Source organism: Helianthus annuus, chromosome 9 (assembly GCF_002127325.2).
Source record: "Helianthus annuus cultivar XRQ/B chromosome 9, HanXRQr2.0-SUNRISE, whole genome shotgun sequence".
In the NCBI taxonomy this organism is placed as follows: Eukaryota; Viridiplantae; Streptophyta; class Magnoliopsida; order Asterales; family Asteraceae; genus Helianthus; species Helianthus annuus.
Window position 1 is genome coordinate 85,063,413 of NC_035441.2, and position 16,163 is coordinate 85,079,575.

At 37.2% G+C, this 16,163-nt stretch overlaps 1 protein-coding gene and 1 pseudogene across 1 annotated transcript; one reads left to right on the top strand and one right to left on the bottom strand.

The window, feature by feature from the left end:
- Positions 1–9,208: 9,208 nt before the first annotated feature.
- Positions 9,209–12,470, bottom strand: LOC110875829 (annotated as a pseudogene).
- Positions 12,471–12,607: 137 nt separating this feature from the next.
- Positions 12,608–15,812, top strand: LOC110875828 (formin-like protein 14). The gene is made up of 2 exons (XM_022124027.1): positions 12,608–12,985; positions 15,723–15,812. Exons 1-2 carry the CDS (start codon positions 12,608–12,610, stop codon positions 15,810–15,812), a joined length of 468 nt encoding a protein of 155 aa, XP_021979719.1.
- Positions 15,813–16,163: the final 351 nt, after the last annotated feature.

Sequence of the window (16,163 nt, forward strand, 5' to 3'; positions counted from 1 at the left end):
ACGCTTCGTGAGTAGAAAGTGTATCAACAAACTCCCCTTTTCATTTAGGAAGCGTGTTAACAGACTCCCCCTTAACATAAGCTCTCCCTTGAGTTATGCTCGTGAATCTTTTGATCTTCAATGCTTTAGATCCTTGTGGTGTTGACTGATTGGTCAGCGGCAACTCGATCATCTTGATCTTTTGAGTGCGTCCATGTTGTGTCTTCATTCCGAAGCTTTTCATCTAACACGTTCTCTTTGCCTTTAGCTGATTGGATGTCGCATCTGCACATACAAGAAAGCTAAACACGTAATGAGAACAGCTGCTTGGAATATAGTTAACATTTAAACAAATGACACACATGTGACCATGTTCACCTACCGTCCGACAGTTTGAAAGTTTAACAAATTGTTCAATTTTAGTCTTTAACTTTCAAAAACTTGCAAATTTCAACCGATTATGAAGGTTTAGTCGATTTGGTTTTCGTTCAGGTTTCAGGTAACGAAGACTCGAGATCCAACATCGTTCAATCGAAAATAAGATAGAAATAAAATCTTTTGGGCTTTTATAAAGTTTATATTAAAACACACCTAAAATCTTTTTGGTATTTTGAAAATTTGAAATGTAAAGACTGAAAGCAGTAAATAAATATATACAGAGATGCAGAAACTAAGAAAAGTAAATATATACAAACATTCTTTTTGCGAGTTTCGAGGGTAAGAGAATCATATCAGTGTACGGTCACGCCAAAACGCTCTTGTTGTTCATTTAGTTAACATTTAGATAAGCATCCTATAACAATTATCGGTATTTTTGTCCACATAAGCTCAACTAATCAGATGTAATCATGGCGAGGGGATACGTTAAGGTATGATTTATACTTACCGACCGGTGTTCATCCACACATGACACACTCCCGTATCAAGGTATGCACGAGGGTTCATCTTACTGGTGAGTATACCATTTATCATCTGTTTTGACGTATATGAAAATGTGAGAAACTCACTTGTTTTGATTGAAAACAAGCCCTATGTGATAGAATCACTTATTGATGAGGAACTTGATTTTCAGATGCATGAAGGGCACAAGAGCAAGTCCGTGAACAGGTCAGTACTTTCGTACAGCAAAGAGACGAACTTGACTCCCGAAAGATCTAGACTTCGTCTCCGTTATATTTCGTCTCCGTTATATTTCGGTATCATGGAAGATCTAGACTTCGTCTCCGTTATATTTCGGTAAAAGAAACAACCATGATACCCAGATGATAAACAGCATAAAGACCACATATCTCCGAACCTCGGCAATCTCTCAAACGAAATTTCGGTACTAAGACCATATGCCAATGAGTGGTTCCCACACAGTCTTCAGGCGATTTAAGTTTATATCACCCTGCACACTTTAAAATGATTGTGAGCCTACCGATACATCTTATATAGAGCTGTTTAACATTTTTCATTTTGCATTTCAGTTTAAAGTGGTTTAGACAGATCACTGATGTACTATCATTTTCTCTTTTGCTCGCCAGGAAACTCATTTTTTGTTTTTCTATTGTTTTTGCGTTTTTGAATTTTTTTTATGTTTTTGAATTTTCAAATTTGGATTTACTCCCCCTAAAATCAACAAACTTACAATAATTTAAAAAAAACAAAGATATTTACAAAAACAATTTTCCGATGCGGTTTTAACTCATGCTTTACCTCGATGTCGTTTACCAAAATTAATTTAATCAGAAATGATTTATCGAATTTTGGAAAAATGAGTTGGCATGTCGGTAATCGGTGTGGATCATGACAACATTGACTAGTTTCATAGTGAAACAATCACGTGTGAGGTGATATTTGAGTTCAACGTGTCAGGCCAAAGAGTGTTGTACGAGATAATAATAATTCATAAAGCAGCTTAAATATTGACAAGTATAGGAGAGATTAGAAATATAAAACCGTATCCTGCAACTGCTTCGTGCATTGCAATGAATCTGAGTGGTCTCCTAAGCTGGATATCCACCAGGTGTGGATTTCAAAGTCGATTTTGTAGCTACTGTGAAATCTCTTCACAGCAACAAGATCAGAAACCTCTGGGTCCGGCTGGTCTTCCACATTGCACCAGCGAAGGTCTTTGTCTTTCTCTTTCAGAAGTAGTGTGCGGTTGTTCAATCCACGCCAAGGCATCCGCACACCCTGTTGGTTTGATCAACCAACACATTTTCTTCAATCACACCGTAGAGAAAAGTACACTACGTTTATCTTGTGGACTTTGAACTTCTTGTGGAAGAAAAATCCACGAATCTTCGAAAAGCTTCAGACGTGCTGCAGGCGCGTACATTTCATTGAATCTATCCTGGGGACCCGATCAAAAACCATAACAACCAAATTTTGGCACATTTTTCATCTGGTCGAATTTTTTTAACTTCATTCCTTTTTCCTCTCCATCAATGGCAACAATATTCTCCTAAATGTAACAATATTTCGGAGCCTTATGTCGCCGATCTTGTGCGTGGATGCTCCACTATCAACAATCCTAAGACTATCAATAGTTCCTCCTGGAACATCCTGCACACTCATTCAGAGATTAGTTGGAGAGGGGGACCCAAGCCTTTACAGACTTGGGTCGTCCGTCATCATCGAGAACTGTAACATCTATTTCCCGATGATTCGGAATTGATGTAGCTCCCCCTGAAACACTTACTGGTTTTGGTTTCCAAATCTGTTTTTGTTTTTCATTTTTAACTTCTAACGTAACAGACTGTGTTTGGACAACCTCCGGTTTTAAAACCTTTTCAACATTTTTCCGTTGTTTCTTTCTCTGTTTCACTTCTTGTTGTTTAACAAGACGAGGGTCTTGTTTTGGTGAAACAAATCTTTTATGGTAATTGTTACCATGTGGGGCATCAACTTTTGCCTTTCCTTTCGTGAGATATGGACAAATTCTGACAATGTGCCCATACTCACCACATTCAAAGCATGCTCTCCGCTCAACAAACCTCGGAGTATCATAACTGTAAGAGCTTGATGATGAACTTCGTGATCTTGAGGTACTGGCTCCTACATCACAACCGTTTGTATGTTGTGTGTAATTGTTTTAACTGTTTCTTTTCAAAATTTTACTTTGTTTAACAAAATCCGTGTTGGATTTGTTTTCAAAAGTTTCAATTTTATCCATCCCCCGGGATTTCACAAAGTTCATCTTCTTGTTCTTCTTTTGATTCGGTTCCTTACGACCTTGGGTCGTTGATTTGCCTTTTGGTTTGGTATGATTTTGCTGCTTTTTCACTGTTGGTAGTTTCTGATTGCCATTTTGTTTTCGAATTTCGGCTTTTGGAATCAGAGGACATTGTGTTACCACAACGTGTGAAGCCGACTTTCCCAAAAACCTACTTGTCGAATCTTCAAAAACTTTATTGATTAAAGATTGATTAACATTCTTAATCGAAAAATCTTTGTCAGAATAGATTTTATCATCACCAACAAGAGTGTACAGCAAATTCACACTCTCAAACTCTTTTGCAGATGTGGACTTGACCTGAACAGTCTTAGCAGGTTTTGTGGGAGGATCACATAGAATGTGATTCTCGAGAGGTATGTCCTCTTCTTTGATAACCGCATCAGATTGTGGAGAGTCAGTATCATCGGATTCATCATCTGAAGAATCAGCATCCTCAACAATGACTGGAGGATCCTGATTTTGTTCAGTAGTTACAAATGTATCTGCTGACACATCCGAATCTGATGATACTTCCGGTTTGTATCCAAGTCCCGTTGCAAATTCCTCAATGTCTAAAGGAACAGATTCTTCATAATGAGTTCTATACTCCTCATCAGGCAGTGCATCATAATTGTGTCTAACAGGTGGTGGACATTTCTTATATCCAATGCACGTGACATCCTTTTTCTCTTTTTGTGTGCCAATGATGTGATCCAGCACGTATCTAGAGTTAGAATAACTGTCTAGCTTAAGCCGGATCGCCTCACTTTCACACTTTGTATAGACCAACTCTTTTTGCATGATCTCAAGACGATTAATATAACAGTTTATGTTTGTTTGTTTTCTTGAAACCATTTTTGTCAGTTCAGTTTTATCTTTTCTTAAATTTTCAATCACCGTTTTAAACTCTTTTTCATGGTTTTCATAAAACATGTTGGCCTCTTTGCATTTCGAAAGATCCACGATCAAACCTTGATGGTGGATAAATGTCACATCATAGTTGTTTTGCAAAGCCTCATGTTTGCTTTGCAAGTCACACCACTTAGCATCTAAAGAAACATGTTTGTTTTGCAAGTCAAACAATTTAGCATTTAAAGCATCATGTTTGCTTTGCAACTCAGACATATTAGCATCCAAATCAGCACATTTAACGCAATTATCACAATTAATAGTTGGTTCATCGACACATACCTGACTGGATTCACTCTCAGATATTGACTCACTTGCCTCAGAAACAACAACCTCCCTTGTTGATTTTGAAAGCTTCTGTTAAAAAAGTTAAATATGATTTTGAAAGCTTCTGTTAAAAAGATCAAGTGAATGTCGACGAAGGTTGGAGAGTTCGTCCAAGACTTGTGTGACGAAGGTAGTTAAGTTCGTCGAAGGTTTTTTTTTTTTTTAGTTGCCAAGGTTGTTATGAGTGACGAAGGTTGTTTAGTGGCGAAGGTTGTCTGGTTGTGACGAAGATGGAGGTAAGTGGGGAAGGTTGTGTGTGGGGAAGGTTGGAAGTGGGGAAGGTTGGAATGTATGGGGAAGGTTGAAGTGATGATATGAGTCTGACGAAGTTTTAGGTGATGAGGAAGGTTGAAGTGATGAGGAAGGTTGAAATGATGAGGAAGGTTGAAGGTTGAAATGAGTCTGACGAAGGTTGAGATATTTTCACACACACAATCTTATCCTCTGACAAAGTTGGTGATACTATTTCAACAAAGCATGCCTTTTATATTTTCGAAGCCTCTTTTTCTCAGAAACTAATCATCACACAAATACACTATAGTCAACTTAATATATTAAAATTTGACAAACACCTTGATTTAAACAATAAGCAGATCAAATACCCATGTATGATAAGAACAGTTTGAATATTGAAGAACACACTTGAATATATGAAGAACACTTTTGAATATTCCGGCCGAAATTTCACCGGACAAATTTTTCGAACTCAAATTTTGCACATAAGTTTTAATAACAGCCAAATCTTAACATGTATAAATGTATTCTAACAAGGTTTTTGTCACAACTTATAGCAAAACACAAGATTTTCAAGACTTTCACAACTGTTTTTCCAGAAAATGCATGATCTTTAAACTCAAAATACAAGAAAAACACATAAAACTCTTTAAAATCACAAGAAAACAACTTGGTTTTAACAAGGAATCGAGCCAATGCTCTGATACCAATTGTAGGTCCACCCGGAGGATCGAGTTAAACCTCTATTCCTGTTTTCCGACAAACCCGAAAGTGCGGAATCCAAACGGGTAAGTTAAACCAAGTTACGAACACAAAAACGACAAAAACGAGATTCACCGATTAACACTCCATTGTATTAATCTAGAAAACGGTTACAAAGCAATGTTTACAAATGGTCTCTGTAAACTCTTAGTGTGTGTGTGTGTTACAGTGTGTTCGCTCTCAAATCTATTCAGACTTGTCTATTGTGTTTGCCTTCTGTTGTTGTTTAAATACTACAGCATGATTGGCGAACCTTCTGTAGTCGACGAAGGTTGTTGACGAACCTTAACATGTGAAGAAGGTTGGCGTGGATTGAACAACTGCACACTACTTCTGAAAGAGAAAGATAAAGACCTTCGCTGGTGCAATGTGGAAGACCAGCCGGACCCAGCGGTTTCTGATCTTGTTGCTGTGAAGAGATTTCTCAGTAGCTACAAAATCAACTTTGAAATCCACACCTGGTGGATATCCGGCTTAGGAGACCACTCAGATTCATTGCAATGCACGAAGCAGTTGCAGGATACGGTTATATATTTCTAATCTCTCCTATACTTGTCGATATTTAAGCTGCTTTATGAATTATTATTATCTCGTACAGCACTCTTTGGCCTGACACGTTGAACTCGAATATCACCTCACACGTGATTGTTTCACTATGAAACTCGTCAATGTTGTCATGATCCACACCGATTACCGACATGCCAACTCATTTTTCCAAAATTCGATAAATCATTTCTGATTAAATTAATTTTGGTAAACGGCATCGAGGTAAAGCATGAGTTAAAACCGCATCGGAAAATTGTTTTTGTAAATATCTTTGTTTTTGGCGAACCTTCACATGTGCGACGAAGGTTGATGACGAAGCTTAACATGTGAAGAAGGTTGTAACCTTCTTCATGGGGAACCTTCATCATGGGGAACCTTCATCATGGGAACCTTAAAGTTCATCATGGGGAACTTTAAAGCATGACATGTTTGACTAACATGTTGAATTCACGTGAATATGTCTCATGAAAAAGTCTTCACATTACATCATCATGACATCATGATGCGCGGCTCTCCGTGCTTCGCGTGTCGAACTCTGGGGCACACGACGGAGGAATGTCGTGACGTTGGGCTTGAGCCGAACCTAACCGAGTCGAACTGAGTCACGCCGAACCAAGTCGCGTCCACATAATATGTATCAACACCCTTATAAACCTATGAAGTCTTCGTTCACAAACTTTTTGAGATGACCACATTGTTATTGGTATACTTCTTTCAATCAATCCCATTTGAACAACAATTGATGCACTATACTTTTTATATTCATTAGTACTTAAAGGTACAAATGTTGCCATGCCACCAATTATCTGATCCATTTTACCCCTTTTCAAGTAATAATCAACTCTAAACTATATCAACTTCAAACCCGGGTTGAATCTCTCTAATGATAAACTCGAATCAATTCGTATAAAAGGCCCACAAATAAAACTTAAAACTCTCGATCCAAAATCTTTCAATGCTCTGATACCAAATTATAAGTCCCAAACCCGGATCTACAATGCTAATGATGTTTGAAAATGGTGGCCAAGAAGCTCTATTTATAGGCTGCTGGATGGCGAGGCATGGGGCATGTCGTGATGGCACGACCCATGTCTGGTGATTTTTGACTAACACATAATTGGGAGCCAGGCACGGGGGTGCCTTCAGGGCACGACCCGTGGTCAACTTTGTGGTCTCCACTAGATCTTCAAAATCTTCCGGGATGTTTGTTTTCTCTTTAGTGAAGGAGGCACGACCCGTGGTTTCAAGACACGGGGTGTGCCTGAATCTTTTTCTCCCTGGATCTCAAAGACGGTCTTTAGAAGATGCTGTTACCTTTGGACGACTTGAGACACGAGGCGTGCCTGAGAGGTACGGGGGCATATCTAGATCATTTTCAGCATTTGTTCTGAATTTCACACGAAATTGCCTTCTTTGTTCTATTTAGATTCGTTTTGTCCTAAAAATAAAAAGTAAACCAAGTTACGTTTATTTCAAATATATTTCTAACAAAACCAATAAAAAGTGCCCTTAATTTAGTACTAAATACATGTGCCTTTTTCTCATATTACAATACATAATCAATATTAATTACGTTGAAAATAGCGTTAGAAAAATGTAAAAACTGTTAACTAAGGGTATCGTTTAGTTGTGATAGTGGGAATGCCCGCGCGTTGCGGCGGGTGTCCCGACTGATATCACATTCAATTATGGTGTCTATTAAAATTACTAACTTGAATAGTTCAAACAAGGCTTAATTCAACCAAGTGTTCCATTGCTTTCCATATTGAGGCAATTTAGGTTTTCATTTAATTCATAAGTGTGGTTAAACATGTAAAATATAAAAGTCATGTAAAAGGTTAATTCAGGTTTGCATGGTATTCACATGTAGTTCAGCATGTAAAATATGAAGAAAAATATACAAAGAACTTCAAAGGAAACACGTTGTTGGATTAAGTTGTCAAAGGTCACCTAAAAGGTAAGATCATTAGTTTATAAATATGGTTACCAACATTCTCTTTATTGCATTATTTATTTAAAATAAGAGACAGCAAATGTTGAGAGATCTACCCAGCTTGAAGATCAATCATTATGACCTCAACTGATTTTGACCCGTCATCCAAACCGCCTATGCTTCCTAACTCTTAAAGTAGACCCAGTTCAAATAGAATAGTGTTCAGATCAATGTCCCCAAGCTTCCTAATTAATTCCACCCTTCCGATTCCATATCCATATGGTGTACCCTCGCAGGAAAACAAAAGCTGCAAATGCACCTTGCAAGTAGACACACTCTTTCCTAACCTATTACCACTCTTCCACCAATAAAAACCCAGAAATATTCTAAAGAAGATTCTGATACAGTAAGCAAACCCTAATAGCAATCATACAAAACCGATTGTATAAAGAAATAGCTATTACAAATCCTCCACAATAACGGAACCTATATAAACATAAAAACTTTCACACAATGACAATATAAATAAGTTCCCCACCTGTTCAAAGCTGCTATCATTTTACTAATAACCAAATCTGCACGTTTCATATGCTCCCATATTTATGAACAAACTACCTTCTATCCATCTTCGTATAGGCTAGTGCATCAAATAAAGATCCAAATATGACATCCCAAGAATTTTAAGTGAAACTCTACCCGAATTTTCAATCTTATTAATCAAGTTCATAGTACAACAGATTGTAGAGGTCAGAAAAAGATCCTCTCATTTACAATAATAATGATACGTGTGTATGCAAAGGTAAATAATAATTATTCTATACTAAATGAAGCTATACAAAAAAAAATTATATAAGCCAAAATCCCACTCTTTTTAAGTTAGCCAAGCCGAACCGAGCACAAGCAACCCTCTATTAGTGGTTGGACAATCGATACGAAGATATAATCGTGCATCAACGATGCTTATCTGTAAAAATTCTCTCTAAATAACATGTAAATTTTCAAGCTTGGGCTTTTTGGGTTAAAAACTTGACTTTAAAAGGCGTAGCAAAAAGCTGTATTTTAACCATTCAAAGTAAGATATTCGAGAGCAAAAAGGTTGATACATTTTGAAGCAGCCAGGGCTCTTGAAAAGGAGGGACGCCTTCGGGAACGCGGACACAGGTGGTGCATGGCTGTAGTCAGCTCGTGCCCTAAGGTGTTGGGTTAAGTCCAGCAACGAGCGCAACCATCGTGTTTTGTTGCCATCATTGAGTTTGAAACCCTGAAGAGACTGCCGGTGATAAGCCGGAGGAAGGTGAGGATGACGTCTAGTCAACATGCCCCTTATGCCCTGGGCGACACACGTGCTACAATGGCCGGGACAAAGGGTCGCGATCCCGCGAGGGTGAGCTAACTCCAAAAACCCGTCCTCAGTTCGGATTGCAGGCTGCAACTCGCCTGCATGATACCGGAATCGCTAGTAATCGCCAGTCAGCCATACGACGTACTTGGTTTTTACAGGAGATTCAATAATCCTTCTATACAAATAACGTTATTTTTATACTTCATCTGAGTTCGCAACTCAGTTATGTAAAAACTTTACTTTTCGCAAAACTTACTTAAAAATACAACTTTTGTTCAACCGACTTTTATCATATCTCAAGTTTATTGATCTTATACCTTTCACTTTACATCATATTCTTCTTGCGCCACTTTGTTAGATAGCTGGAAAATTAAAATTCAACAATTTGTGTCATCTAAAGCAGATTATCTGATAATTTCTTTCCCAAAAAAATGGTTTTATTTCGTGATCATCGGGCGACTCTCGCCAAAGTAACAGAAAATCACAAAACAACTAACCCTCCAATGCAGATGCTCCAGAAATAATCTCTATGAGCTCAGTTGTGATGGATGCTTGACGGGTCCTGTCATGCAAGTGAAGCAAAGCATAAATAATAAAATATGTAACAATAAAAAAGTTTAAAGATTTATTCCGTTATCATTTAGCTAAATGGTTTTAAAAAACAGCAAACCAAACAGGCCAGGTTGGGTAGTCTTAAACTGTATTATCTTTTTCTTTCAAAATTGTTAGTTCGAACAAATACATAAAAAAATATCCCAAAAATTAAAAGAAAAGTAGTAATATTATAGATTTACGACCGGTTCAGTTACATGGCAAACCAAGTTCAAAACCAGGCCGAACCATCAAATCGTTAACCGAACCTTATAAATTTCAAACCAGCTGACTGCTTTGGTTTAGATGGTTCGGTTGGTTCCAAACACTATTGATCTGTTCACAGCATCTCTCTCTCTCTCTCTCTCTGTGTGTGTGTGAGAGAGAGAGAGAGAGAGAGAGCTGTTGTATGTAAGAGTGAGACGATCAAGCATGTCACCAGCGTTTCTGCTGGAACTGTCCATGGCAGACATCCGAGCTCCTTGTTCACTGCATGCATTCTCCAAAACCGCATTGAACATTACCTGATCAGATCAAAAGATAGTGAGTGACAATAATCTGATTATTAGCATAATGAAAAATAATACCAGAAAAGCAAATTATCCGCTAAGTTGTAAATTTAATTAAGGACGCTTACGCAAGAAAACTGGAATTCAGCAAGATTCTGAAAAACTTCAGACTTGGTTTCGCCGCCTTCAATTTCATAATAAGAATCTAGGTCACCAATCTTTCCCCCAGCCTGATCAGATTCTCTTTCCACAATCTTCAAAAAACCACATCCAACTGTAATGGCAAAACAGTAATAATTGAAAACACATTATTTACCTCAGGAGACAGCACAGTTGCAGTTGTTGGCAGAAATGAGACAACTGATTGAATACTATCCTCAATGCATCAAATTCCACATTCTTCAAGATGTCATCTGCAAGTACAGATACCTGCAAAAGAGTAACGTATCAGAGAACTGAACCAAAAAAAAATAAAGGTCCGTATCAAATTCCACTTTCTTCAATTTCGCATCATTAGGTTGCTAGACTTTTAAAAGTTAACAGAAAGGTCGTTATTGATAAACACCAACACGTCCAGGCCCAACCCACATTTACATGTTGGATGGTGTGGGAATATAATAAAAGAATAATAATTGATGTTAGTGGTTATGTAATAAACAATCACTACACTATTATTTGATTGTCAAGAGCAATAAGTTGAACGAAAATGCTTATGGTACTAATAATTAATTAATATATGAGTATAATGCCATTTTCGAACCTAAGGTTTGGCTACTTTTGCAAGTTCCGTAAAAAGGTTTGTTTTCTCCGCATGCATCTGGATTCAAAAGGTTTGAAATCTTGCCAATTTCATCCAACTCGCAAAAGTAGCCAAACCTCAGGAGGATCGAAATGGCATTTTACTCTTAATATATTTAACACAAAAGAAATCTGTTACATAATAATAATAATATAGTATATAAAAAAATAACCAAACAGACTACTATGCAGCTTGCACCAGCCTACCTGAGTGTAGTTCAGAAAATTCTTTTGCAACTCAGTCATAATCATGGATCAGTTGAGCCTTTCCCTTTTCTCCCAAAATCACATATTTACATTCAGTGTCCGGACATGCATAAAATAAGAAAATGAGAAAAGTATAGCCTGATTATACTACGAGTTAAGTCTACTGAGAAGTTTCTGTTAGGTATCATACCAGAGTTGATGATCTTGTGAAGAGCCCTGCTTATCTTAACTGAAGTAGAGTTAATACCACCACAGTCTGAAGAGATAGTGACAATGACATTCTTCTTCACCATTCACACCTTGTAAAAGTATAAAAGTTGATGCAAGCAATTAAGAAGAATAAAAAACAATAAAAGAAATCGTAATTTGTAGAAACATACTTGAGTGAGTATACCAAAGAGACTGCAGCAACCAGATCATACGTCATAGTCCTAGCGTCTGCCAAAATAAGACCGCACATGAGATTACAACACCTGCAAGAGTAAAACAATTTGATGAGATAATAGTCTATTACATAACAAGTTACATTACCACAAGCATCTGTACGGCTACAATAGACAATTAACCAAACTTTTCATACGATGATTAGATACAAAAATTCAAAACCAACAACCAACAATATGGAATGAAACTGATAATGTCAAAAACTTTGAAACTGATTTAGGGCATATCTGGTTTGTCTACTGAAATTTGGGCAATGCAAAAGATGGGTCTCCCGAATGAGCATTGGGGAGTATGAACAGACGACATTAGAAACTGATGATTTAACATCTACTTGCATTCTAGCATCGCCAAACTTCCTAAATGCTCACAAGATCTAGTCTATACTCAGTCATAATCGATAAGTAACATAGCGTAATAATCAGCATATACATAAATAGGAATCGAGAGAAGAAACCTGGACTACTGGGTCCCTCGATCTGGTGTGCTTTCGTCTAATTTGGCGATAGAAGCAAACAAAGAGACGTGATTGGGTTTGGAATCACAGGGTTTTTAGTGAAACAAAGAGCCGTGAAATATAAACATTCAATTTCAATGGAGCAGGGGTTATGAAGGGACTGACATTTGAAAGCATTCAATTTCAGGGATTTGAATACGTGATGCTGAGAATGTGTAGTAGCGTTTGGTATGCAGCAATGAGAAGTGGAATGGAATGGAATGGACCATTGAGAGGGAATGAAGAAAAGAGTGTTTGGTTGGTCGATGGAATGGAATCGCCCATTCCAAAATGCATTCCATTCCCTCAAAATCATTCCATCCCTCCCCCCATGTTTTTTTTCATTCCATTCACTCTTCACCCTTCATTAACAACATCACAACTCACTACCTTTGCCGCCACCCACCTCCATCCCCGCCACCGCCACCGCCGCCATCCACCATCGCCGTTGCCACCTCCGATCACCGCCACCACTCACCTTCGATCATCGCCACCACCATCGCCGCTGCCACCTCCGATCACCGCCGCCGTTGCCACCCACCTCCGTCATCGCTATCAACCACCACCACCACTACCACCTGTCACCAACGTCGCCACCGCTGCCACCTCTGACCACCGCTGCCACCCACCTTCACCGTCACCCACCACCACCACCGTTGTCACCACCCGTCGCCGTCTCCACTCGCCGCCGTCTCCACCCACCACCACCGTCGCCGCTACAACTGCCACCTATCACCACCCACCATCATCGCCCGTCACTGACCATCACCATCCGATTTTATTCCTTCCTTTTCTCGCATACCAAACAACAAAAAGTAATGGTTCATTCCATTCTCACATGGTAACCAAACAACACATGGAATGGTAATAATCAATTTCATTACTTCATCTATTCCATTACCTCGTCCATTCCATTTCCCCATTCATTCCATTACCCCATACCAAACAGACCCAACAGAGCTTGGGGTAAAGGAAGGGTCAAAGTGTAAAGGTGGAAATAAAATTTATATTTTAAGTATGTGAGCATCGATAAATTTACCATTTTAAGTACCTTAAAAATGAATGTTATTTATTATTATTATATCCCTATGCTATGTCTTGTGCTAATTTGTACATGTTGTTTCGAAAGTTGTATGTGATGTAAAATTATATCTCTGTCCATCACATTTGCTTTAGATAATATTTAGATTCTTTACATGTCATCTTAATTATAGGTTACAAAGATGCCGAAATCCCTAAAATGCCCCTAAAGTGTCTTAAATTTTTTGACAATATGCAAGTTTACCCCCTCTAAAATAGTTTTACCCTCTTGTACATGTTACTTCAAAATGTGTACACAATGTCAAATTACCATAAGGGTAGAAAACCTAGTTTGCTTAATTAGGTAGTATAGATATATGAGATAACGATATTTCCATCTCATTTTTCTAACACAGCTAGAGTTGTTATATTTCTGCTAAATAACATTGTTACGACTAATGGTCAAACTAAAACCTCTAAGAATCCTTGATAACTAATCTATAATCTATAATCTGTACCTAAAAATAATCTGTAATCTAGAATCTATAATCTGTACCTAAAAATGTATTTGTACTTAATCTCGCAACATCTGCTGTTAAATAAAAACATGAATGGAAGTGATTTTCAATCAATTTAATAAACGTTGGTATTGTATTTCCAGGTAACTTAATCAAATACTGTCTAAGACATTTCTTTATTATTTTATTTTTTTCTGTTATGAGAAAAATATTTTTACGTTTTCGTTATTTACGATATAACTAGCATAAATTTCTTATTCGTATAAATAATTTAAAATTAACTATAATGGTAATCTGATTGAATGAGTCTAAATATTGATTCACTTGTGTTGAACACCTCTCATGGTTGTAGGGACCCGATTCCAATACCAAAGTCACATACTAGCGAGTTTGTCGTCTAGAACTTCTCTTTGGTGAAAACCTTACAAATGGTAGGAGCTAACTTATACTAAAGGCAATATTGTCAAAAAAACTTATGCATATAATACTCACATGTCAAAGATCATGTATATGTCAAAGACCATACACATGCAAGTCATATGCACTTTCACCATCTTTTTTTAAACACCCGTAACTTTGTTATACTTGATTATTTTGTAAAAAAAAAAAGTTAAATCATAAAATCGTGTGTTTTAGTGTCTTTCCAATGAGTATACTATTACTATACCTTTGAAATTAAAAAAAAAAGATACATGAACTGAGTGTTTTATGGAGTTTTTGCACTATGCAATTTTATGGAGTTTTTGAAAAATGTCATAAAAAATGTTCAATTAAAAACGTTATAGAGATCCACTTCAGGAAAATATACAAATAAAGTCCCCAGTTAAAAAATGCAACCTAGTTCAGAAAAAAACCACAAAATGTCTAGTTGAAAAACGTCATAAAAAACCCAGTTAAAAAAAAACACCACAAAATGTCAAGTTGAAAAACGGCATAAAAAACCCAGTTCAGAAAACGCCATAAAAACTCTGTTAGAAAAAAACCATAAAAACCTAGAAAAACGTTATAAAAAACTCAGTTGAAAACGTTATTAAAAACACAGTTGAAAACACCTTAAAAGACTCAGTTCATCTTTTTTTTTTCAAATGTATATCAATAGTATACTCGTTTGAAAAAAACTCAAATTCAGTTGATTATTATGAACGATCAAGAAAAATAATACAAACACAATTAGGAAACTCTAATTATACCCCCCCTCCCCCCCCACACACACACACACAAAAATCCTCTAACTGTCACTAACAGATGGTTAACAACCTTTCAAGAGCCTTATTGCAAACTTAGCACCTTTAGACCTTTATGTTTAAAGACTTAAACATTCTGCACTGAACTTGAACTTTCATCAACTTGTCAAATATCGCCCAAACTTCACTTTCTTCAGCTTTTGTTCACTGATGTTGTTCACCATCGTTGACTACTATTAACCATGGTTGCAAAAGTCGCTAGGCGCTCCCTAGTCGGTCGACCGGGGAGTTGAGAGTACTCGGCCTAGGCGGAGAGTACTCGGGGAGTACTCGGACATGTTAAATTATAAAGAAATTAGTTTTTGGAAATTAAATACATGTCAAATAAAATAAATTTACTAATATCTATAACAAAATACGTGAAAATAATATTCATTCTTTAATATGATAGGCATAGAAATTATGTTTTTTTATTTTTAAAGTCAAACTCGGGCCAAGTTGACCTACTAGATACGATTTTGGCCTCGGTTGACCGCCTTTGACCGATTTCGAGTAATTAGGCGGAGTCAAAGAAAGTCGCCTCGGCAGCCTACCTTGTAGCAACTACTCGGGGAGTACTCGGCCTTGGAAACCTTATTTTACAACCATGCTATTAACTACTTCTAACTAAACATAACAACACAGAATCATTGTTTCAATATCTAACAATTATTTCTATAATCAGCTCGTGTATGCAAATATTAAAGAGATTGAAAGATTAGCTGATAAGGGCCAAAGGTTACTTGAGTTCTGCAATGCAAACTGGCAACAATAATTTAATAAAGGAATTATAATTAAGGATTAAAGAATTAGAACGAGCCATGGGAGATGTTAAATGACACTTTTACTCAAAGATTGTTGATATGCACCTTAACTAACTAGTGGGGAACCCGTGCGTTGCGGCGGAGGCATACACAGGGAAACATAATACATATCATGCAATTCGGTGGTTAGTGAAGTGAGGATATATGGGTTTACAAAACACACTTAACAATATATTCCGAAAGCACATAAATGTAGATCATCATAATTCATATCATTTTGCTCTTCATAAAATGTTTTAATTTCTCACCAATAAAGATATCGAGAGGCAATAAACGTCCTGAACCGTGTTCGGTTTGACCTA